Source organism: Sturnira hondurensis, unplaced genomic scaffold (assembly GCF_014824575.4).
Source record: "Sturnira hondurensis isolate 20B ecotype Veracruz unplaced genomic scaffold, ASM1482457v3 Scaffold0022215, whole genome shotgun sequence".
In the NCBI taxonomy this organism is placed as follows: Eukaryota; Metazoa; Chordata; class Mammalia; order Chiroptera; family Phyllostomidae; genus Sturnira; species Sturnira hondurensis.
This window is the reverse complement of record NW_028094846.1, coordinates 4,467,009-4,481,576: the sequence shown is the minus strand read 5'-3', so window position 1 is coordinate 4,481,576 and position 14,568 is coordinate 4,467,009. Positions and strand designations below refer to the sequence as shown.

Here is a 14,568-nt window from a genome sequence, read left to right as displayed (position 1 = left end):
TGCAGAAAAGGTACACGCCTATACCAAACATAACCAGAAAATAAATGCAAAAAACGCTGATTGGACAAGTACTTGTTTTCTTAGGTACCAGTTCTAGTTTGTGAGCGTTCTTATTTATTTTAGTCCTTCTTTCTGATCAGCAAAGAGAAGTGAGGCCAACATTTTTATACGTATATTAAAATACCTCTTGGAAAATGTACTTCACCTATATAGTTATCTTAAAAAAACAAAAACAAAAAAAACACAGTGAAAGCAAAGAAACAAAAAACCTGGAAAACACTAAGCACTGGGACCCTTCTCTGAAAAATCAATTTCTTCAAAAAGATAAAAGGAACAGAACTCAAATGATTAGGGCTGTGTGGGGAATCTTCTGTTCCTACTGTCTGCTTTAGAACTACAGTTGCCTGTGTCTAGCTGGAAATGACAGAGACTGCACTTAAACGTCATCCGTTTACTGCTAGTAAGAAACTCTCATCAAAACGGTGCCTGAACTGGGTCTGACGGGCAGGACTCCCGCTCAGCAGAGTCGCCAGGGCAGCAAGCACTTGCACGTAGACCACCCTTGTCTCTCACTCGCCGCGGCCCACCTGGGGTGCGAACTGTGCAGGAAATGGCTGGGTCATTCTCACAGTGGCGGGGGCTGACTGGAACTGCTTCTGATAGACAGTGCTGCTCATTTTGCTGGACTGGCTGTTCGGACTGGTGGAAGTGGCCCTTGGAAAGAAGTCGTCACTGGTCAGTATGGCAGTGCCAGGTAATGAGGCTGTTAGATTCCTAGACAGTGCGCTCGGCAGACTCACAGATTTGGTTGTTGGTAGGAATTTACCAAGATAAGTTACCAAACGTCACGGCAGTGGGGAGACAGGGAGAGGCAGAGGTGAGCAAGGATACTGGCTACATTTGCCCTGTATTTAAAAGTTTTTCTTGCAATACAGTACACCAAACACATTCTTAATAATTCAACAGCTTAACATTTCGGCTAGAACTATCAGAACGTCTTGTGCTTACCACGGGACTGGCTGCACAGCACACATCTAACAAACAAACGGTGCTCAGTCATTTGGGAATTCTATAGCAAACACAAATGCCCGTTTTACCGGAAGGGACTAGAGGTGGGTGTGGTGCTTCTTCCGCTGATTGGAGGGGTGCCTGGTTTTATATCAATGCCACTTCCAAAGGCCTTCAGTTCCATTTCTGACATCTGAGAAAGAGAACAAAATAAACCTAACATTTCTGCAATCCCGTAAGCTAACGTGCTGTGTTTAGTATTCAATATATGAAACCTTAATCCAGCAAAGGGCAAAGAACCTCAGTACCAAAATCCTACAACTGGCTTTCAGATACCATGAAATTAACAAGGCTAAATTTGTGGCTGCGAAGTCTAAGGGGCAGTATAAACACAACTCTCCCCCAAAACTGGTGAATCCTTTGTGCCGAGGTAAAACACAGGGGAGGCCAACCCATCTGAAGTACGCTGGGGTCTGGGACGTCCCGGGGCGGCAGCACCACCGCACGTCAGTGTCCCGGCCCGCGCAGCGCACACGGGCACCCGCGTCCCTTACCTTCCCGGCGGCTGCCATCATGCTGTGCTGGGCCCCCGCGGGCACCAGCCCCCGGAAGGGCTGGCTGGCTTGTGCAGGGCGCCCCAGGCCCTGGGCCTGGGCCTGGGGGGCGGTGTGCTGCAAGGGGGGCTGCAGAGCCTGAGGCAGAGCAATCAGAGGCTGCCCCGCGGACCCGAAGTTCGGCAGGGAGAGCTGGGGCGCCGGCAGAGGCACAGTGACCTGGGACACAAGCAAACCGAAACTGGAGCGAGCGGCCCCCTTGCCCACAGCACAGCTCTTCTCCTTTTACTAGGGGGGCAACAGTATAAACTGGCAGTGGAGAAACTACTCAACTGAAATAATTATAACTGTCTTTGAATTCATCTATAGTACATGCCAAACCACCACAGGATACAGTAAAATCATGGGGATACACTGTAAGGAAGTAGGGACAACTTTCCAAGCACCCACTTATTTTGAGTGTCAGTAAGGCCATACACTTGAGTCCTCACTCCTGAAACAGCTACCAAAACTAGCTACAAGAAAACGACCGAGGGCTTGCCTCCTTCCTCTTGCCCCCCACCCACTTTTAAAGAGTGAACCCGTTAATGATATTGCTAAGAGACAGTTTCAAAAAACACACATTTTCCCCACTGAAAACTATCACTGCAATCACACACTTAAGAAATGCGCTCGCCACTCGCCCTCTGCCGTGCCGCCTACGTACTATGGTCACCGGGGCAGAGTGGTCTTTAGCTTCCCTTCGCCTCTGGCAGGAACGGACTAGAGCCCACCTCGCACTGACTAGTAACTGCACATCCCTAAGGACAGTTTCAAACATTTATACTCGCGGGGCCCTTTGTTAAAATCAACGACCACACGGAAACCTGTTATAAGACCAAAAGAAAAAGTGCGTCTGAGGCAAGTGGGGGGGGGGGGGAGATGGGTGTCGTGGGCCCACAGGGGCCCCGTGGGAGCCCTGGGCTGACTTGGAGGAAACTCCCACGCACGTTCCCACCTTGGCTCTGAAACCCCCACACGGGAGAAGAGGTGACGGCAGCAGCACCGGAAGCGGAGGAAATGTACCGTGCCACAGTTTACCTGCTGGAGAGCACTCGGGGGCTGGGCGGTGTTGTAAAGGTTTGTCTGACCAGGCTGTTGTACTTGTCCAGAGTAAAGATTCGAAGCCTGGGTAAGATTTGCTCTAGCCTAGAAAACAGCAACAGGAACACAGCAGTAAGATCGGTAAGGTTATGGCTCCAAAGCGAACCTGTAAGAATTCGCTATTAGATAAACAGGAAGACCTTTGTTTTCTGTGGTGTCTTCTCACATTTTCTTTAAAAACTGTCCTTAAGTCGCCTGCTGCGGCACTCACCTGCAGAAGATGCGTGTCCATCAGCTGCGAGGCCCCCAGCCCCGAGGCCTGGCCCAGCTGGTGCTCGTACAGGATGGGGATAGGCTGAGCGCTGGAGGTCTGCTGGAAGGCAAGGCCCGACTGCGCCTTGGCGAGTTCCTGGTGCTGGACCGCGGGGAAGCTGGGGATGGCGGTGCCGGACAGGACCACCGACGGCTGGGACAGGCCGCTCTGCATGAAGGCCGGCTGAGACCTGCACGGCGATGAAGCGAAAGGCTGTGTCAGAATTCGGTTCTGCCTAGAATCTGGAACCCTCAGGGGGAGTGGCCTAAGTGCCCAGAGCCCCAATGAGCCTGAGAAAAGAGGCGGAGACCACAGACCGCGCACGAGGTGCTTGTTTTCAGCCGTGGGGCCTGCTACACAGAGGTCCCACGTGCCGAAGTTCTGGGGAAAGGTGTCCTCTTCCTAGAAACTGAGGTCTCCCCGCCTCTCGAATAATGAGGACGCTCCCTGCCCCGTGTACTCATCAGCGGGCTCAGAGCCAGCCTTCTCGTTTCCTCTCTGGCGCTGACACTGCCTCTAACTCACAGCACCGACGGCTCTGACTTTCATCACCTGTATTTCATGACTCCCCTCATGTTTCCTACAGGAGGCCTCAAGACCTCTATGGAACGAAGCAGAGTACTAGTTCGTATCAGGGTTATTCATGAAGTATCTTTAAATATATATACATACATACATACATATATATATATGTATAATTTATTTATTTTTTAAAGAGGGGAAGGGAGGGATAAAGAGATAAAATATATAGCCTCAGTGTGTGGCTGTCTTCCACAATGCCCGCCCCCCGCCCCATGCCCCACAACGAGGAATGTACCCTGACTGGGAATTGAACTGGCGACCTTTTAATTCGCAGGCCGGCGCTCAACCCACTGAGCCACACCAGCCAGGGTTGTTTTTCCCCCAAGTTGAGGTATAATATATTAAACATAATGATCTAGTATTTGTGTAATACAAAGTGACCAGCACAGTAAGTCAACACCTGTCAGCGTAGAGTCACACATTTTTCAAATGCGAACTTCTAAGATCTACTTTCTTAGCAACTTTAAAGTACCGGACACAACATTATGATCAAAAGGTCAAAACTTCCATTTATACAATAAGTAAGTCACAAGGGTGAAGTGCACACTACGACAATTTGAAAACATTAAGAAAATCCAATGCTGAACTAACCCTCAGGAGAGGCTTCCAATGTGCACTTCATAAAACTGAAGTAGTGGCAAAGATAGTGTCACCAGTAACACCTTACTTTGTTAAAATGACACGTGGGAGGACAAAAGCCACTACACAGGTGTGTTAAATGCAAGGCCCGCGGGCTGAACCCAGCCCTCCACCTGGCTTCTACCCGGTGGCAGTGCCGAGCTCTCACTTAACTGTTAATGAGCAGTCACGTGTATTCAGTCCTAAATTACATCGGTCCTTTGAATGCAACCGCGAAGTGGATGTGGCCCCTGGTGAAAATGAGTTTGACACCCCTGATCTCGTGTCACAAGTCATCTTAACAATGTCTCCTTGTAATTTATGCTTCAAGTATAAAATGGGAAAACAAACACACTGTAAAACTGTGCTGGGAGAAATTAACTCAGGGATTCCCTAATGAACACAAACTGAGCAGGCCGAGAGCAAGGAGCAGCAGACGGGCGTGGTGCCGACGCAGGCGGCGCTCAGAGCCTACGCCCGGGCCTTCTGAGCAGCAGCCGCGATCACACGCGCAGCTCACACGGCGTTCCTACTGAGCGGGCAGCTCTACCGAGCGGGCAGCTCTGCCGTGCTGCCCCCCTGCCCCCACAGCCACTGGCCTCTCCGCCAGAGCTGGAAGGTAGCTGCAGCTTTTCAACATGTCAAGCAGCTGATGCCAACGCAAAGGAGACTGGTTTGTGAGACTGAATCTGTTTGCTATTTCTGAATTAGAAATTTTAGATTTTTATTTTTAGCACAAATTCCAAGATACCCAATACAAAAGAGACAGCCTCTAACTTCTAGTTGGGGTAAATAGTTTCACTTTTACAGGCAATCTCTTGGAATGAGCAAACTAAACGATGGGGTGATAACAGAAAATGAAACATACTATGTAACTAACTTACACAGATGCACTAAATTCTACTGAAGAATCGCTCACCGAAGAACAGAAGCGAGAGCCACATTTCTAGAGTTTACTGACAATCTTGCTCTGTTAAGGAAGGGCAGGCAGCTAACCCTAGGCCGGTGCAGGAGTGTGGCTTCCGTAAAATCTCAAAGAAACGTGCTACGCCAGGGACTTCCAACCTTTGTCATCTCAGGACACACACAGACTAGTCACTGAAACTCTGTGGCACACTGAAAATGTATTTTTTTGTTGATCTGACAAAAAAAGTATTGTTAATCATTCACACTAGACAGCTATTATACTGTTACATGTCCAGCTAAATGGCTGCTGTGATTTTTTAAAATGTGACCATCTAAAGAGAAAGAGGTCAGTGCCCAAATGACCAATCAGCGACTTCGTCTTTAAAAATGCTTGCAACACACCAGCTGAAAACTGCTGTGCTCTATCGATCAATGCCAAGTCTAATCTACAAAGTGTGGAGATTCTATCTGAACCACATCAAAACCCAACCCATTTCTAAAAGCAAATGCATAACTCTCCAACCTTCCTAAGCTGCCCTAAAAAGTAATTTAGTTTTTGTTTCGAGGATTTTACTGCCACCACAATGAGCAGGAACGACGGCAGCCTTGCTGTGAGTGCTGCCGCCACTAATTCTTGTCCCCAGGCTCCCACTCTCATTAAGCTGGAGAGGAGACGCACCTGTGGTTGAACAGGGGCTGTCACTTACTTGCAGTGTAACCTTAGGTACAAATAAACAAACAAAAACGCAAGCCCTTCAAGCCCCAACCTCCCTGTCAAAAGAGGACGCCTGTGCAGAGACTAACTTCACGAGCCGCTGTGTGGCAACCACAGGCATCAACGCGACTCCCTTCCCTGCCTGGCCCACTGCTCCTCTGCATCACAGTCTGCCCTGGCCTGCACTCAGACACAGCGGACTCGGGTTCTCGCTGTTAGGAGCAAGATGGCACCTGCACTTCTGACACCGCAGCAGCTACCTCCCACGATTTTAACTACCCTGGGACTGCCGTTACCCTCTTCCTCAAGAAGCTCTGAGGCTTGGCTTTGTTCAGTGAAGTCGGACTGAAATGACCAGAGACTGAGGTTCACGACACAATCAACCTGACCAATAACATAATGCTGTTTGTAACGGGGTCACCCTAGCTTACAGGGTACAGGAGGAAGAGGAGGAATACGGCAAAAAAGGTCAGCAGTTATACTGTCTCCAAACCACAAATGCACTTTGGAGGGTTACCTGTATGGTTGCAGGGAAGAGCCGAACAACTCCTGCGCCTGGGAGACGGCGGGCGCAGCCCCCAGACTCAGCTGGGCCTGGTGCTGCCCTTGCAGGGGCGCGTAGATGGGGATCGGGATCTGCTGCACCGAGGCGGGCTGCCAAGCAAGGAGAGAGCAGCGCATGAGCGCCGTGGAAACCACTCACGACGGGGGAAATAAAACCAGCTACAGAGAGAATGAGAGATTCACGCCACGTACCAGTTTCCTTTGAGAGCAAAACCGAATGTAAACATTTACCTTTTCCTTTCAAATCACTACTTGATTCTACATTGTTAACCATTAAGCTTTGGCAAAATTTGGCAAGGTTTTAACACTGGTAATTATGGGCTGTCCCATGTCATTAAAATAAGTTTATAACTTCAAAGAGTCTATTATTTGCAGCCCAAGATAACTGTCACATCATAGAACTGCCGAGGAGCAACCGCAGCACGGGGGGAGCCTGTGGTGCCCACCTGAGAAAGGCCTGGCTGGAAGCCCTGCTGCTGAGCCAGCGACGGGGGAGCCAGCCGTGCGTGCTGGGTGTTGAACAGGTGGCTGGTGTCCATGTAGAAGGCTGGGATCTGAGCTACACACCGTCGGGAGGAAACAAGCCGTTGTGAGTGTCTCATCTCAGAATTCAACACATCGGTCTACGACATTGAAGTGACGCCTCTCATGCCCTGCCAATCGGGTGTAAACTAGGAACGTTTTACATACTCCACCAAAATTAAAAAAGAACCCACTGAACAGCAAACCCACTCCAACTTTACCTCTATCAACTACAGTTGAGTGAAATGTTGAAAAGGTCAGACATTTAATAATTGAGAGAATTTGGTACAGATTTTTAAGATATCTACGTATTATACACACTATTTTGCAACGTGCTATGTTTTGAAGAACTTCCTGTATTGTTTTAAATTTGGCACCATTATAAATGGTGCTGCAATGAACGAACACCCGCATACACGTCTTTGATTAATAAGTTTATCTGTAAAAAGTAAACTTATTTACCTGATACAAATAAACTTATTAACAATGACATTGTTACTACAGTATGTACACATAAAATACTGAGAAACTTTTCGAAAAGAATTATGACAAATTTATATGCTCACCAGCAAGGTTCTTAACTAAGAGCCCAATATAACATCCATGACCCTACAGATACTGGGTATTAAAGATGCTGGTTATCAATCGTTCTACTATTGCCCACATGGAAAGGCAAGAAATAGCTTCACTGTTATTTTGAATTTAAATCATTACTGAGTTTGATTATTATTGAGTTTGAGTATTATTCAAATGTTCATTTACTATTTAGTTCAGATTAATATTGTGGCATTTAGTAGTACAAGTTACCCCACCCTCAATACATAATTTTTTCTTAGGTTTATTCTTCCCCATGAAGTTTAGAATCTGGTAAGTTTCAGAAAATAAACTTGTATAATGACTGGAATACTATCAAATGTGTAAGGTATTTTCCATGTTATTAGACACTAATACGTGTGAAATACGTGTGAAAGAAACCACTGCCAAGAGTGCCAGAATGCTTATCAAGAAGACAGCAGTCACCCTGGCTGGTGCAGCTCAGTGGACTGAGCAGGGGCCTGCGAACCAAACCACCTCAGTTCGATGCCCAGTCAGGGCATACACCTGATTTGCAGACCAGTTCCCAGCAGGGGTCGCACCAGAGGCAACCACTTATTGATATTTCTCTCCTTCTCTCCTTCCTTTCCCCTCTAAAGATAAATAAATAAATAAAATCTTAAAAAAAAAAAGAAGACAGCAGTCAATATTTTGTGGAAATAAATTTGCAAAGCAGGTAAAAAATACTTCAGCTGGAAAGGGTAACTAAGAAAAGAAACGCGCACGCAGAAGCCTGATTTCCGAAACTCCTCCCACTCAAGCCCGGCCCCACCTGCTGCGGACTGAGACACGTAGACCTGCGGGCTCTGCTGCTGCTGGGCGATGAGGGAAGGCATGCAGCTCAGCTGTGAGAAATGGCTGGCGGAGGGCAGGCTGCTCGTCTGTAGCTGCTGGGGTTTCACTTTACAAATATTAGGAGGGTCTGACGTGGTTGTAGATTTTGTGCTCAGAGAAGAGGTAGTGTATGTGCCAGCTCCTGTATTGGGGAGGGATCAAGTAAGGGAACAATGTAGTATATTTTAAAGTGCCACAGCTGTCCAGGGTAAAATAACTCAAGTGCCAACCAGAAACCAGAAAATTAATGTCTGTGGCCCTACCATGTACTTAGAAGCTGTGTGTTCCGCAGCCTAAAAGGAGACACGTCATTATCCTAATGATCACTATCCATCTGTAGCCCGCCCCTCTCTCTGGCACCCCCCTGCGCGTACCGTAAGAAAGAGCGAGAGAGACAGAGTCAGGCAGACAAGTAAGCGGCATTCTACAACTTGAAAGATCAAAGATGTCTGGTGACCAATGAGCTCTAATGACGGTAACACTGGAGCAAATGACACCACCAGTATTGGACGACAAAGGGAGATGGGGCAATCATTTACTGTCATGGGACAACTAGGGATGCTGCGTCTGAGAGAGGACCAAGATAAGGGACCTCTGCTCTTCCACTCGAGTCTCCCTCAGCAGGACGACAGGAAGGCCCTCAGGAAAAATTCATCCTGGTTGGAAGGCCGAGGAGAAACCACACAGGCCTGGGAAAAAACGAAGCAGCTCGGTTCCAAAGGAAGAACTAGGAAGCTCTGCAGCCCCTTTATCTCCTCACCTTCCGACGGACCCCCTGCAGAGGGCTGAGGCCCCGCACAGCGGGGGCAGCGCTGGGGCAGGGGAGGCCTGCATAGCAGCAGACACAGAGCTGGAAGGCTCTCTGATTCGAATCTCTGGGCTTGTCTTAATAAATAACAAACACAACTTCTGATTCTAAATAATATGAAAATAACTGTAGTGTAACCCAAAGATTGGTTGTCTTGGTACTTAAAACTAGCAGAGAATGCCAGAAAAAGGAAAAGCAGTATTGCCATCAGTAAAGACCAGTTGGAAAAAGTAAATTCTTTGCTGCATGCATTTTATAACTATTGGAAAGGAGTTTAGTTACTGCTTTGGAAACGTGAGAGAATATTGGGAAGCGTGAAATGAAATTTCTGTGTTCAGTAAAAGAACTACGATTATACATATGGAGAAAGGGGGTGTTTCCCGCAGAGTCGAGCATTTTAGAAACTGCCCCTGCAATTCTGAGAACGGCAAAGCCTCCCAAATGACAGGACTGCGCACTGGTGACAGATCACCTTTCTAACAAGGGGACGCTGACTGGCTCTCCTTTAAAAACAAACAAAACAAGAACCCCCAAACCAGTGGACAGCACCTGCTCAAAAAAGAGACTGGAAATGCTCTACTCACAACTCTTCACTAGAAAATGTTAACCTGACCAATTCAGGCCAACACCTCCTTCAAATCAGATACAGACCGCAAAAACTTTAAAGCTGTATGATTGTTTTATCGTTGTTGGTTAAGTTAGCTGTGTGTGAATTCAAAAGTACAAATCAAGAGGTAAATTTTACAGAAAAATTTAGAGAAACTTGGTAAAATTTTCCTCATCAATTACTCATTAGCATCCACACTGGGGGACAGGGTGGGGACGGGGGAGAAAGGAAGGACCAGCAAAGTGTTTTCAGGAAGCCACCAAGAAGCATTTGCTAAACGAAAACTGGGGAAGGGCAAAGAGAGGGGCGTGGGTAAGAATGGCAGGAAGTCACTTATCACAATCTGACATCCTTTGCAAACAACACTTTTGGGGGGGACAGTAAACAAAAAGCCATCCTGAGAAGCAAGCATGAATGGAAGGTTCTTAAAAGGCACAGAGACTTCCACCTGACAGTGACGTTGTAGGGGTGACAGAGGCGACGGGGATCTGTGGCACGGACGCACTGGAGAAGGAGCTGTAGTTTGCACCGCTGGGCCCACTGGCACTGCTGCTGACCCCAGGGGCGACCGGAGGGGCTGTGGAAGCTGCCGGAGAGCCCTTTTCCCTCACACTTGGAGAATTCTCCCATGCCTTCCGGGCAGACTCCATCTGCAATGAAACAGCAAACAAGTCACCATGCTAACATAGAGTAAGGGTGTGTGTGTGTGTATAAAAATATGTTGCACACATGTACATATACCTATATTTAAATTCCAAATATAATCTTTCAGAAACGACAAAAATAAAAGCTGAAGATCCAAGGGGTTTCAAACCTTTCATTCCTCTGCTGTATCTCTGCTTTTTTACTTAAACTGGGAGGCAGTGGGCTTTGATGATGTCTCTGTAGAGAGCTTGCTGACAGCTTTGGCAGACACGTCAGTGACATACAATGGCACAGCTCCAGTACCATCTAGACCTGAGTCCCTGCCCTGACCAGTGACTAAGAAAACGGAGCCACCAGGCCACTCCAGGACTGACGCGAGGCTCTCCACCAACACCCGTGCCCTCTGTTTTTTCTTTTTAGGCCAACAGTTTTCAAATGGCAGATGCCAGGCACCTTTTGTTTGGCTGTTTTATGTTCACAGTGTTATATTTTTTTTATTTTTTATTTTTTTAAATATATTTTATTGATTATACCATTACAGTTGTTCTATTCCCCCCTTCATTCCCCTCCACCCGCACACTCCCTCCCCCACCCTTCTCCCCCCTTAGTTTATATCCACGTGTCTCAACTTCTTTAGATTCTATATTTCCCCCGCTATTCTCGCCCTCCCCCCTATCTATTTTCTACCTACCATCTATGCTATTTTCTGTACCTTCTCCCCCCTTCTCCTCCTCCCACCCCCGTTTCTAACCCTCCATGTGTTCTTCATTTCTATGGTTCCACTCCTGATCTAGCTGTCCTCTTGGTTTGCTTTTGTTTTAGGTGTGGTTGTTAATAACTTGTTCACAGTGTTTTAAAAGGCAATGCAGACCCTGGCTGGTGTGGCTCAGTGGGTTGGGTGTCACTGTACAAACCAAAAGGTCGTGAGTTCGATTCCCAGGCAGGGCACATGCCTGGGTTGTGGGTTTGGTCCTCAGGGCACGCGCCAAAAGGCAACGAATCGTAGTTTCCCTCCCTCTCTGGAATCAATCAACCAAAAATAAGTAAATAGATAGATAAATAAATAGACACACAGACAGACAGATAGATAAATGGCAATGTAAGCAGCTAGGTTTTAGGCTTGGGTGTAGCAGAGACACTTGCTCCCCACTGCGGCCTCCTCGGACATTTCAGGTACTGGCCGCACCATTTGTGTTTGGGGCTACTGGTTCCAGCTGCAGTCTCCTAGCTTCTGAAAAGGTGACCAACAGGTCTTACTTCAATCTATTTTCAGTCTCTCTAGAGCAGTGCTATTCAACAGACATAAAAATGCAAGTCATATATATAATTTAAAATTTTGTAGTTGTATTTTAAAAAATAAAGAGGTAATACTAATTTTGATCACATTTTATTCAACTCAATATAAAAACCTGCTAACAACATAAAAGTTGAGATGTTTTAATTAAAAAAAAATAGTGCCGTTTCAGACCCAGCATCCATTTCATTATACACTGAGGCGCACGTCTCCCCTCACTTGGACTGGCCCCACGCGGCGCCCAGTGACTGCCTGGGCCCACGGTGCGAGGCTGTGAGCACAGGCGCCGACCCGTAAGAGCCCCATGGCTACTTGAACATGGAGCAAAGACACACACGCATATACACATGGAGTCTGAGATTTTTAGCCCCACTGAGCAAAGCAAAATTCTGTTGCCATGTCTTACATGAGTGTACTACTTTTTAACAAGATTTTTAAATAGCATGGTTATTAGGAAGTTTATAGGTTCTCTGCACTAACTTTTAAAGTTTTAACCTTATTTCCATTGTAAGAATTTGAGAAATATTACACACCTCCTTGCTTTCCTTTTAAAACAGACATAATATATAAATTAATCTTTAAAAAAATGACTGTTATCTTCATAAACTCAAAGTACACTACATGCTTATGTCTGCGTACACCTTTTCCTCACCAGCACTCTGCCTGCTGGATTCACATCTGTTTTATTTTAAAACAAAAGTTGCTTTGAAATTTTGAATGTGTGTGTGAAAAAACAACTTCATGCAATTGCCTTATACAACTGGAGATTTTGTGATTTGGAGCAATTTGATACAGTTCAATGCTTTTTATACCAGTTTTATGGTGTTGAAAACATAAATTAGAGCTAATCAGACTTGCATAATGCACAGGCCACATACATTTAGCTTTACTTCATTACTTAAATAGCAGGATAATTTAGATTCTAAATTTGGAAATTGAAGGAAACTAAAAAGTATAATTAATTAACTATATTTTCCCCCTGGTATTATAAATATACTATCAGTAATATCCATGTAACAGAACTTTTCTATACCTTTTATGTTACCCAAAGAGAGCTGTCAGAGTAAAAATAAGGACACTAGGGAAAGTTTTAAGTGAATGAAATTTAATTAAAATTCATTTTAATTCTAACTATATTATTTTTTCTTGAAGTATTAAAAATACTGACTGAAAGGCAGTGTTAAAGGGTTTTCCTGGAGAATTAACAACCGGCCAAAAGGATAACTGCATTACACCTGTCGACGTGACATTAGACCGTTGCCCTGAACAGAACGAGACACAACGGGACACACAGGCTGGGGCCGTTGTTCTGGTGGGAAGGCAACGGCGACGCTGAGCAGGGCCTGGCAGGATACAAGACTGGGCAAAGACAGCGAGGACACGAAGCTGAGCTGGCTGTCTTTCAAAATTTTGTGGTCTCAACGTGCATGTATTATGTCTCTCACAAAGAAGCTGGGGGGCAAGGGGGCAGGAGGCTGGAGACTCAGGCGGAGTGAACACAGGCCACATCCCAGAACCACCTAGTGGGCCCACCCCTGAAGACCATCACAAAGATCCCCTGCCTCCAGCACCACAGTAGGAGGTGCTGCTGTTAACAGAGGTTAAACACTTGCCTTAAAGGACACCCTCATTTAATTCCATGTCTTTTTAAACAACTGACTAATCTTGGAATGAACTCATAAAATACTCTCAAACAACTCAACAGTAGCTAAGCATTAGTAACATAGCTCAAAATTATGAGGACAATAGGAGATAAAAAAACATGCCTAAACTTGACAGCAAAAGCACGTCTAAAATCTCTTTAGCCTCCTTATTAAAAAATTATCCACTAACAATCAATTCAAAGTCACTTGTATTAATCAACTACCCCTTCATAAAATATTCTAACTACTACACTGCTTTCCCTCAATTCTCACATGACCGACAGGACGGACGGAAAATGAACACTTTTATCCTCATTCATACTCAGGATGAAAACATGCAGTACCAAGCTAGTTGGTTTTTTGTGCACAACTAATATATCCAAAAATTATTACAATCGCCAAGAGAAACTTAGTACAAACATAGAATATAAATGCCCTCCTGTCATTTTAAGACCAAATTCACAAGCATAATAGGCCTCACTTTAAGTTAGGAGGATATCAAGCCACTGCTAAGTGGTATTAGAAGCTATTAAAAGTTTAAGCCCTGGCTGGTGTAGCTCAGTGGATTGAGCGCGGGCCTGCGAACCAGACGATCGCGGTTCGATTCCTAAGCACATGCTTAGGTTGCAGGCCAGTTTCCGGCAGGGGCCAGTTCCCTGCAGGGGATGCATGAGAAGCAACCATACATTGATGTTTCTTTCCTCTCTCCTTCCCTTCCCCTCTAAAAAGATAAATAAATAAAATATTAAAAAAAAAAAAAGAAGCCATTAAAAGTTTAAGGTGTAACTTTAACATCGCTCTACTTCCTCAGCTCAGTATTGTTGTTTACCATACAAAACCAGTAAAAAAACCCCAGACACATACAAAAGAATATCATTAGCTTACGTGTCCTTGCGTGCAACCATGAAGGCCCTTTAAGATGGAGGTGGTACGTACCTTGAAGGTGAGGCTGAAAGTAGTGGGAGGAACCGGCGTCAGGCTGGAGCTCTGCTGCACAACCTCCCTCTTAGGGAGGGGAAGGGTGTTGGGCAGGGGCACCTGAAAGGCAGGCAACACAGATCACAATCTAGCCAGCTGGGTCTGCTACAAAGCCCTGCCCAAGGTGGTGCTACCGCACCCTAAGGAAGTTTCCTTTTCATCAGAGCCAAGCGGAATTTTTAATTACTTAGAGTTACACTGTATTTGTGGTAATTCTGGACACTTTAGATAAAATTCCTGAAGAGAAATACTACCTGCCTTTCTGTGGATGAACTGAAAGAGCCTGTCCCAAATAGAAGG

General features: G+C 46.0%; 1 protein-coding gene across 8 annotated transcripts in view; it reads right to left on the bottom strand.

Moving 5' to 3' along the window:
- Positions 1-14,568, bottom strand: part of PRRC2C (proline rich coiled-coil 2C) — an 80,819-nt gene that overhangs the window by 4,172 nt on the left and 62,079 nt on the right. For 4 of the 8 annotated variants that reach the window (XM_037035098.1, XM_037035102.1, XM_037035099.1 and 1 more), the window contains 10 exons: positions 14,227-14,328; positions 10,157-10,358; positions 8,232-8,435; positions 6,790-6,902; positions 6,297-6,433; positions 2,917-3,148; positions 2,628-2,750; positions 1,563-1,781; positions 1,098-1,201; positions 588-714 (listed from right to left, as the gene is read on the bottom strand). In XM_037035098.1, the coding sequence (XP_036890993.1) occupies positions 588-714; positions 1,098-1,201; positions 1,563-1,781; positions 2,628-2,750; positions 2,917-3,148; positions 6,297-6,433; positions 6,790-6,902; positions 8,232-8,435; positions 10,157-10,358; positions 14,227-14,328 (1,563 nt within the window). The remainder of the gene's footprint in view (positions 1-587; positions 715-1,097; positions 1,202-1,562; positions 1,782-2,627; positions 2,751-2,916; positions 3,149-6,296; positions 6,434-6,789; positions 6,903-8,231; positions 8,436-10,156; positions 10,359-14,226; positions 14,329-14,568) is intronic. The other 4 variants (XM_037035101.1, XM_037035105.1, XM_037035103.1 and 1 more) reach the window with 1 other exon arrangement.